The 10,000-nt window shown below is 46.3% G+C and overlaps 1 protein-coding gene across 3 annotated transcripts in view; it reads right to left on the bottom strand.

Annotated features, from left to right (window-relative positions):
* Positions 1-10,000, bottom strand: part of kmt2e (lysine (K)-specific methyltransferase 2E) — a 39,823-nt gene that overhangs the window by 5,684 nt on the left and 24,139 nt on the right. For 2 of the 3 annotated variants that reach the window (XM_060888994.1, XM_060888995.1), the window contains exons 4-15: positions 7,733-7,950; positions 7,434-7,573; positions 7,100-7,278; positions 6,954-6,992; positions 6,655-6,855; positions 6,447-6,577; positions 6,219-6,336; positions 6,021-6,130; positions 5,604-5,859; positions 3,787-3,885; positions 1,022-1,195; positions 616-933 (exon numbers count right to left, since the gene is read on the bottom strand). In XM_060888994.1, the coding sequence (XP_060744977.1) occupies positions 616-933; positions 1,022-1,195; positions 3,787-3,885; positions 5,604-5,859; positions 6,021-6,130; positions 6,219-6,336; positions 6,447-6,577; positions 6,655-6,855; positions 6,954-6,992; positions 7,100-7,278; positions 7,434-7,573; positions 7,733-7,950 (1,983 nt within the window). The remainder of the gene's footprint in view (positions 1-615; positions 934-1,021; positions 1,196-3,786; positions 3,886-5,603; positions 5,860-6,020; positions 6,131-6,218; positions 6,337-6,446; positions 6,578-6,654; positions 6,856-6,953; positions 6,993-7,099; positions 7,279-7,433; positions 7,574-7,732; positions 7,951-10,000) is intronic. The other variant, XM_060888996.1, reaches the window with a different exon arrangement.

Here is a 10,000-nt window from a genome sequence, read left to right as displayed (position 1 = left end):
TTAGTCCACAGTCCGTGAATGTCGACACAAACATTATTCAGTGATCAAGTCAACCACTGTAAAAGATCCGGACAACGACTTTCATGTCGTCTCCGATGGACATCTTAGTCTTTAGACGAGGAAAAAAATTCCACGTTATCCTTCAAGCTTATCACAACAACGTGACCTGAAGTTCAGGGCAACAGAGATGACTGTGATAATGTCGTGATGTCCAAAGTCTGGGGCAACACTGTCTATGTCAGTCTTTATCCAGAGGCAACTTTGACATTGTTCACCCACCTTTTGCCCGGGAAACCAATGAGAACATTAACCCTAAGGTTATCGAAAGATTGTGGCAATGTTAATCAAACACTGTGACCAGACACTGTGTTACTGTAACCTTGGTCTGGAGATTGAGCCAAAGATGTTCATGTTGATGATAATCTCTGGACATCTGGTTAACAATAATGACAACACCATTAAAACATACATTAAAGTAGATTTAGAATTAAATATTGAATATTTAATATAGAAAATAATGAATATTTTTTATCTTAAAGTTGATCAGTGTTAATGAACTGACACAGTGTTAATATACCGACTGAGAGATGTAATGTCAGTGGTGCTCTGTCTTACCTTTTTTGTTTTGGGGTACTTGTGCCCAGGTGAGGTGTGAGGTGGGCTGGCGGTGGCGTCCGGGGTGTGAGTAGGCGGAACTTCAGCCTCAGGCGCCGCTCCGGTCTCGCACCCGTCTTGCGTTTCGGTCATTAGCTGGGTTTCACACGCGTCTCCGGGGGACGCCGGCGGAGGGTCGGAGCAGGCGCTGGCTGTGCGTGTTCGCCGTCTCTGCTGCCCGATGTGCGTTCGGTTCCGAGAGAAACTCTTCCTCTGCTTGTTCCGGCTGACCTTCGCCGCCTTCTGAGCCGCCTCCTCCTTCACCGGCTCTAACAACGGCTAAAGGCCAAGACACACAACCACACACCAGGTCAGAATAATCCAAATTCTAATGAAACCTAAGAAGATATATAAACATGTTGCCTACCATAGCAGGTAGCTCCACCTCTGGAGTAGCAGGAGGCTCTTCTTTAATTTCGCTCCGAGTTCCCACCTCTCCCTTGGTGCCGATTCTTTCCAGAGCTTGCTCCCTTCTTTTCTCTCTCTTCTCCATGCGGGCGAATGCCTGCAGGATGGCCTCCATCTTCCTTTCCTCACGTGTCTATACAAACATCAAGACAAAGTGAGAGTGGGATTAAGGAGGATGTGCGAGAGCCTGTTGGAGTCATCATGGAGGCAGAAGACCAGCAGCAGAGAAAAAGCATAGAACATCGGGGCAGATAGAATCAGAGCTCTGTAGGAAATCATTTTAGGGGTCAACAAACTGTAACGTTCCTACATGAAATATAAAGTATTGGTTCTCTGCTTGTGTTTTCCCTCTGAGGAGTGAAGTAAACTCATCAGTCTGTGACTCACCAACAAGCCAAAAAAGCTCAGGCTCGGTCTTCACTTACAGATGGAGACTTTAGAGACAAAGTGGGTTTATGAATTAAGACTTGGGAATAAAACCAGACAAGGAGCTGAAATAGGTGTAAAAACATTACTACAATCACCACCCATGTGATCCAGGCAAAGGGAATCAGAGACAGGAGAACACACGAGGGTTATTGTGTTTCCTCCATCAGCTCTGAGCAGCTCTACAGCATCCTGTATGTATGAGTCAGCAATGTAATGTGACAGCTGGGGGGAGAGAGGGGGGGAGACTGAGGGGGGGGGAGCGAGAGGGGGGAGAGAGACAGAGAGGGAGAGACAGAGAGAGAGGGAGAGAGAGAGAGACAGAGAGAGGGAGAGAGACAGAGGGAGAGAGAGACAGAGAGAGGGAGAGAGACAGAGAGAGAGGAAGAGGGGGGAGAGAGAGAGAGAGGGAGAGACAGAGAGAGAGGGAGAGAGAGACAGAGGGAGAGACAGAGAGAGAGAGAGAGGAAGAGGGGGGAGAGAGAGAGAGACAGAGAGGGAGAGACAGACAGGGTGGGAGAGGGTGGGGAGAGAGGGGGGGAGCGAGACAGAGAGAGAGAGAGAGACTGAGGGAGAGAGAGAGAGACAGACAGAGAGAGACAGACAGAGAGAGAGACAGAGAGAGAGAGAGACAGAGAGAGAGAGGGAGAGACAGACAGAGGGGGGGAGAGAGACAGAGAGAAACAGAGAGGGAGAGAGAGAGACAGAGGGAGAGAGAGACTGAGGGAGAGAGAGAGAGACAGAGAGAGAGAGAGGAAGAGGGGGGAGAGAGAGAGAGAGACAGAGAGGGAGAGACAGACAGAGGGGGGGAGAGAGACAGAGAGAAACAGAGAGGGAGAGAGAGAGACAGAGGGAGAGAGAGACTGAGGGAGAGAGAGAGAGACAGACAGAGAGACTGAGGGAGAGGGGGGAGAGAGAGAGACAGAGAGAGAGACAGAGAGGGAGAGAGAGAGACAGAGACAGAGGGAGACAGAGAGAGACAGACAGGGAGAGACAGAGAGAGAGAGAGAGAGACAGAGAGAGATGTCTGTGACTTCATGGATTTAGAATTACACTAATTGAGCAGATTGATGATGTTGAACTGTGAGTGAGATTTTTACAGGATGGAACTCTGACAGATTCAGTGCCTGAAATAAAGACTGTAGTCTGACTGTGTGTTAACTGTGTAGAGACTCCGCTTGTGAAGATAACGAAGCTTGGAGTGTCTCAGAGGACGTATCACATTTTGTTCTGCTCGGGCTGATGGTTTCTTTGAGATAAAGGACACTTGTAGAAAGGAGTGTGTTTGAAGAAAGGCTCAGAGAGAGACCTCAGAGAGAGACCTCAGAGAGACACCTCAGAGAGAGACCTCAGAGAGACCTCAGAGAGACACCTCAGAGAGAGACCTCAGAGAGACCTCAGAGAGACACCTCAGAGAGAGACCTCAGAGAGACACCTCAGAGAGAGACCTCAGAGAGAGACCTCAGAGAGACACCTCAGAGAGAGACCTCAGAGAGAGACCTCAGAGAGACACCTCAGAGAGATACCTCAGAGAGAGACCTCAGAGAGAGACCTCAGAGAGAGACCTCAGAGAGATACCTCAGAGAGAGACCTCAGAGATACCTCAGAGAGACACCTCAGAGAGAGACCTCAGAGAGACCTCGAGTTCCATTTCTGATCTCACTTCAGTCGTTTTTACTGACGTTTTATCACTTTTCCACATGCTGTAGTGTTACAAACACCGTCCTCACTGTGATCAGAGGCCCCTGACACAGACGTATCACATGACACTTAAATTAAATACACAAACACTGACTGCATTTAAACAACTCGTCTCCATTATAAATGTTATTCCTGATGGCAGTATTTAATTTAGTGTGAACACGTTGTGACAGAGATTCATCGGTCCCAAATCCGACCCCTGATACGTTAAACCCGACGATCTTCTCCAGTGGGTTATGGGGAAAAATTCAATATATACAGTACATTACACACGACTTACAGAGAATTAATATGAATTATGCAGGTGAAAGTGTTCCCAAGAAAAAAAGCCAAGGAGAACAGAAAGTAAACACTGAGGTAACGTGAAAGGGAAAAATGTGGACTATGGCACGACTGATCAGGGTTAAGCAGAGGAAGAGGCACCAGCGAGGCAGCAGGTGGCAGTAGAGACTCAGGGCAAAAGAAATGCCTGCGAAAGAGGGAAGGGAGGGGAGGGTGGATTTGCAGCAGAGTTTCCGTGGAAACTGTGAGCGAGGGAGCGAGCGAGGGCCGCGGCGGTGACACCGGCGTCCGCCCCGGCGGCACACGCGCACTTACCATCTTCCTCCTCCTCTCTGCCATGTGCTCCTCTGTCTCCATCTCTACGTCATTGCTAACGGAGGTTTTCTCTTCTAAATCCTCAAATAACTCAGGATCCTGTAAGAGGGGAAGAGGGGCCTTATTCATCCTCTGCCTTCATACAGCAGCGGAGAGAGGGATGACACAGGGGGAAAGAGAAAAGGAGTAGGAGGAACGACAGGGACACGACGACCAGCCAGACTGTGCTCAGGCTCAGGGTCAAGCGTCAACACGCTGTATTCCATTTATTCTATTCTTATTTCCACCAAAACAGAGACGGTAAAGTTTCTGTAGTTTATTACTGTTTTTTTTTTGGTCTTCTCTTATTAATGTACAGAACATTAATCCCTCTTAGGTTCATATTTCTGCTGATTTTACTTATAATCTTAATCCTATACAACACAGATCATTATTGGTCTTTTCCCTCTTAATTACATTTCCCTCTTTCTTTATTTGGTGTATTTTCATAAATTAAATTCAAAATTTCTAAAATTAGTATAAAATTTCATTTACCTTTATGATGATATATTTTAATTCATTTAATTAACATCACCTTCATATTTCGTTTACTGGTATTACAGGTGGGGTCTCCGTCGTTTGAGAAATGCTTCAGCAAACCGAATCGGAAAAAAAACAAAAAACAAATCAAAACAAATGTGTAGCCAATGAGCAGAAAGGGGCGTGTCTTGTCAGTATGGGCGGAGAGAGTGTTCAGTGTTCAGTGTGCATATTCACAGATTGGAGTTTCCCGAGTCAATAACTCCTGAGCTAAACACTGTTACTACACAAAACACGGTTGTAGCTGCGTCTCTACATTACTACGATAGAAAAGAGGTGTTATTTGTGTAGTAACAGCGTTTAGCTCAGGAGTTATTGACTCAGGAAACTCCAACCTGTGAATATGTGACCAACTTCCTGCTCCTTCAGTTCTCTCCAGCGCTGGAAAGCTGATCCTATATTAACACGTCCTACTTCTTACCTTATCGTAAGTCTTTCTTCTCTTTCTTTCTTTGTTTTTATCCTCCATGTCAATGTTAAAACCGCTTTCTGCTAATGTCACACATGCACACTGAACACTCTCTCCTCCCATATTGACAAGACACGCCCCTTTCTGCTCATTGGCTACACGTTTGTTTTGTGTTTTGTTTTGTTTGTCGTCCCGACTCGGTTTTCTGAAGCATTTCTCAAACAACAGAGACCCCACCTTTAAAGTGACATTTTGTTTTTCACCTGTTTTACTGCTTTATTTTTTTTTCCTTTTCTTTCTCCGTTAAGTCATGGACATTTTATGGATTGTAATGTTTTTTATTCTGTGAGTAAAGGAAAGATGGACGTCTAACAGAAGAGAGGAGTAAATGTGGACGGAGTATCCTTACGCCGTCTCGTGTGGCTTCAGGGATGTTTAGTATAAATACTAAACTAAGAGTAAACCAGGATAAATAAATATCTGACAGAGTGAACAGACCAAATAAATATAAATCTGGGGTCTGGTTTTGGAGCTCAAAGTTGTGATCCTGGATCTCCGTGTGCCCTTAAATAAGCTTCTACACTTGTTGGGTACGTGTGTGTAACCTTGGTGTATAAATACCACAAAGCAGACAGGACAGAGTACTGTGTCACTCATGCAGAGGTGTAATGTAACAGAGAGCTGAGGAAAGAGGGAGGAGGAGGATGGAGGGATGATACGGAGAACAAAATGTCTGATAACCTGAGAATGTAAAATAGATGTTGTGTAATGTGTAAGGAAAGGAAATGTCTATGTGATAACACAGTGTGTGTGTGTGTGTACACCGTACCTGGTTGTTAGAGATGGACACCCGTAGAGGAGACAGCTTCCTCTGTTTGCTGTCGTTGTTGGTTTTGCCCTTGGACCCGTCACAGTCCAGGGTGAGGTTCTGGTTCTGTCCGGCTTCGTCCCGAATCGCCGGCTCTTTATCTTTCCTTCCTCTGCGCCGTGTAGCAGAACCCAGGTTCTCCGTGGGTTCCAGGTTGTGTTTGAGAACAGGACATTCCTGATTCCCTCTTACACATGCACAGTCCACCTTATATTTACTACACACACACACACACACACACACACACACCACTGTCAGAGTTCTATTTTTTTATGTTGGTGTTTGATGGTTAAGGATGGTGTTTCTTAGGAGAATGCTAAGTTTGTGTGTGTGTGAGTGTGAGTGTGTGTGTGTGTGTATGTGTGTGTGTGAGCTCACCAGTTGCTGTAGTCGTAGTCGAACCCGATGGTGATCTCACTGCCTTTAGGTATGGACCTTAGAGAGTAGATATACAAGTGCAGCATGCTGTCCTCGATCACATGACGCACCTGAGACAGTAACAGGAAACAACGTTTTCACTCTCACTATTTCAGATGCAGACTGTATAAACACAAGGTCGTGTTGGTGATCGCTCACCTCTGCGTTGGGTGTGCAGGACCGGCGAATAAACCGTGCTTCGTTTCCAAAGCTGCGAGCGTCCACACACATCTCCAAACCGTCGAACTTAGAGTAAAACAATACGAAAGGGTACGGCCTGCGGAGACACGACACAACGTCAACAAACCTCCTCTCGCCTGTTTACGGCAGTAAGGATCCTCGAACAGGACGTATATAAAATAAGTAAATATTTATCGAGCTCTTCACCTCTTAAAGAAGTAGCCGTTAGCCTCAAACTGCTGGCGGAGCATGAACTTCCCCCTGTACTCGATCAGCAGAGAGTCTGCTGCTAGATCTCGCACTGCCTTCAGGATACGTTTATTCTTCTGCACGTGACTCTGAAAAACACACAAGTAATCAACATGCAGAATCGTACAGTGAGGCTGTGTGTGTGTGTGTGTGTGTGTGTGTGTACCTCTACAGGTGGTTTAAAGGCAGCAGGGTGTGTGTTGTAGGCGAGTGTCTTGCCGTCCCGGGCCTCTTTGACACGCAGCAGCACTCTGACATCCTCGCTGTACTGATTAGTGCTCGCCTCCTCGTATCGCTCCATCCACGTCTTCACCTTACTCTCCCACAGAGACGGAGAGTCCATGGGCTCACACTCTGGAGCTGAGCCCTAACACACACACACACACACAACATGATTGGAACATAGCCACACAAAAATAATGTAGCACACACACTGGTTTAGTGCAGAGCAGACATGGGACTCACCTTGACTCTGTTTGACTTCCTGGAGCCTTCTCTAAACGCCTGAACAAAGGAATCATAAAGAAAGTAAGACACAACCCATCTCACTCCCTTATCTGTGTGTGTGTGTGTGTGTGTGTGTGTGTGTGTGTGTGTGTGTGTGTGTGTACCTTCTTGGCACGTGCAGGTGGGGCCGGCTCCTTCTCTCCACTCTTCTTGCGCTTTTTGTCGTTTGGCTTGTTGCCGAGACGTCCGGTGGTGAAAGTGATGCTGCTCGGTGTGTGCTGGAACGTGGTGTAGAGCTCCAGAGGAACTTCATCACCACTCTCTGTAGCACTGGTGTCTCCATCTAAAACACACACACACACACACACACACACACACACGCACGCACACAGTGTACTGTTTACAATACATTTACAATACACAGTGAGGATGTTGTGTGCATGTGTTTGTGTGTGTTGTGTGTGTGTGCACACGTGTGTGTGTGTGTGGAGGACTCACCGGACATGTTCTCTCTCTTCCTGGTCTGCAGCAGGATGGCGCGCTCTCGGTCGAGGCTACGCGGCTGGCAGCGTTCACACAGGTAGGTCTCAGGAATGTGCTGCCGATCGATGCCCATACAGTCTATATGCTGCCACACACTGACACACACACACACACACACACACACAAACTATTTATAGCTGATATAGTGTAAAAGAGAACAGGAAATAACTTTGTTTAACATTTAAGGTAACTACAAATGGTGTGTGTGTGTGTGTGTGTGTGTGTGTGTGTGTGTGTGTGTGTGTGCTCATCACCTGCACTTGTCGCAGCAGATCATGTAGCCGTCATCGTGGGTGAAGCCGCAGATGCAGCGTGTGATGTCTGCTCCGTAGCTGCCGTCCTCCGACGTGCTTAGTGTGGTGCCTCGGGACGCCTCGTCCTGCCCGAACACACCCTCGCCCGGACGCATCAACACTGATGGCGGGGGAGACGCGGGGGGTGTCGGGGGCGGCCGAGCCCCATAGTTATGATCCTGACAAAAAAAACAAAAAAAAAAACACACGTTCATACTGATTTGTTACCAATAACTTCATATAATATTAATAATAAAGTGAAGACGTATAAAAACAGTTCAGGTGGACTGTGATGTCTTTGAACAGGAGATTGTGATTGGCTATGTGTCCTGGGTGGGAGGGGCCTACTCGCTCTCTCCGCTGTCAATCACAGAGACACGGGCTAAACCGAGTGAACTATTTTACTGATGCAGGAGATGACTTACTACTTAGTAAGCTCGTATCGGCTAGTGCTGAATTAATATTTAGCTCACACACTCACACACACACACTCACACACACACACTCACACACACTCACACACACACACTCACACTCACACTCACACTCACACACTCACACTCACACACACTCACACTCACACACACTCACACACACTCACGCTCACACACTCTCACGCTCACACACTCTCACACTCTCACACTCTCACACTCTCACACACACACACTCTCTCTCACACACACACACTCACACACTCTCACACACACACACTCATGCTCACACACACACACTCATGCTCACACACACACACTCATGCTCACATACGCACACTCACACACACTCTCACACACACACTCTCACACACACACTCTCACACACACACTCTCACACACACACTCTCACACACACACTCTCACACACACACTCTCACACACACACTCTCACACACACACTCTCACACACACACTCTCACACACACACTCTCACACACACACTCTCACACACACACACTCTCACACACACACACTCTCACACACACACACTCTCACACACACACACTCTCACACACACACACACTCTCACACACACACACTCTCACACACACACACTCTCACACACACACACTCTCACACACACACACTCTCACACACACTCTCACACACACTCTCACACACACTCACACACACACTCACACACACACTCACACACGCTCACTCACACACATTACATTTACATTTACAGCATTTAGCAGACACTCTTATCCAGAGTGACTTACACTTTTTATTTGTTTATACACCTGAGCAATTGAGGGTTAAGGGCTTTGCTCAGTGGTAACTTCGTGGACCTGGGATTCAAACCAATGACCTTCCGATCAGTAGTCGAACACCTTAACCACTGAGCTAACACATCCCACACACTGTGTCTTCATGTGCGTGTGTGTGTGTATTAGGGCAAAGGAAAACCTGATTTGCAATAAACAGGTGAAACAGAATCTCAGCAATGAGGAAGTTAATCATCATGAGCAGAATGTACCCAGTCTGTATTTCTCTCAACAAGTTATAATGCATTATAAAGAGCTATAAAGAGTCTGATCTGAATCTGATCTTGTCATCAGTCAGAGGCTAAAATGGAGTTTCTGTCACAGTCATGTGACCCTCATGGTACAGTATCTATCTACAGAGGATGCTGAGAGGCTGTGTGCGTTTCCATAGCAACAACTAGGAGAGAGAGAGAGAGAGACCACTGCGAGTCATCCTTACCAGACGATCCCAGCTTTGACACAAGAGAACGTAGCGATGTTGTATCTTTTGGCACAGACGAGTCGATTCTTTCTATTTCTAATGAATGGATAATCAACTCACTGAGAAACAATTTGATTCAGTGATTCACTGCCATTCAGAAGATTTTGCTTTTTGTGACTGAACAACGATTCTATTCATTAAGGTTCATCTCGTTTCAGCTGCAATGATTTTGAAAGAGAAAGCAACAGACAGGAAAGATGGAAGGAAGGAACAAACGATTCAAGTCGACTCAGCCGACTCAAGTTCAGTTTGATTCAGTGATTTATTTATTTCTTTTCAACTCATTAGCATTATTTGTAAACTAAGAACAAAAGAAATCATCAATAAAAAGCTAAATGACTCCATTAATTTTTGTTCTGTGAAGCAGAAATGATTTGAGTCGATTCATTCAAACGAGATATGATTCAGCAATTCAATGTGAAACTTCTGAATCGATCTGGAAAACTTTTAACCTTGATGGAGCTGCGCACACACACCACTGTGTAAG

This window comes from Tachysurus vachellii, chromosome 16 (genome assembly GCF_030014155.1).
Source record: "Tachysurus vachellii isolate PV-2020 chromosome 16, HZAU_Pvac_v1, whole genome shotgun sequence".
NCBI classification, from domain to species: domain Eukaryota; kingdom Metazoa; phylum Chordata; class Actinopteri; order Siluriformes; family Bagridae; genus Tachysurus; species Tachysurus vachellii.
This window is presented reverse-complemented; position numbering and strand designations above follow the sequence as displayed.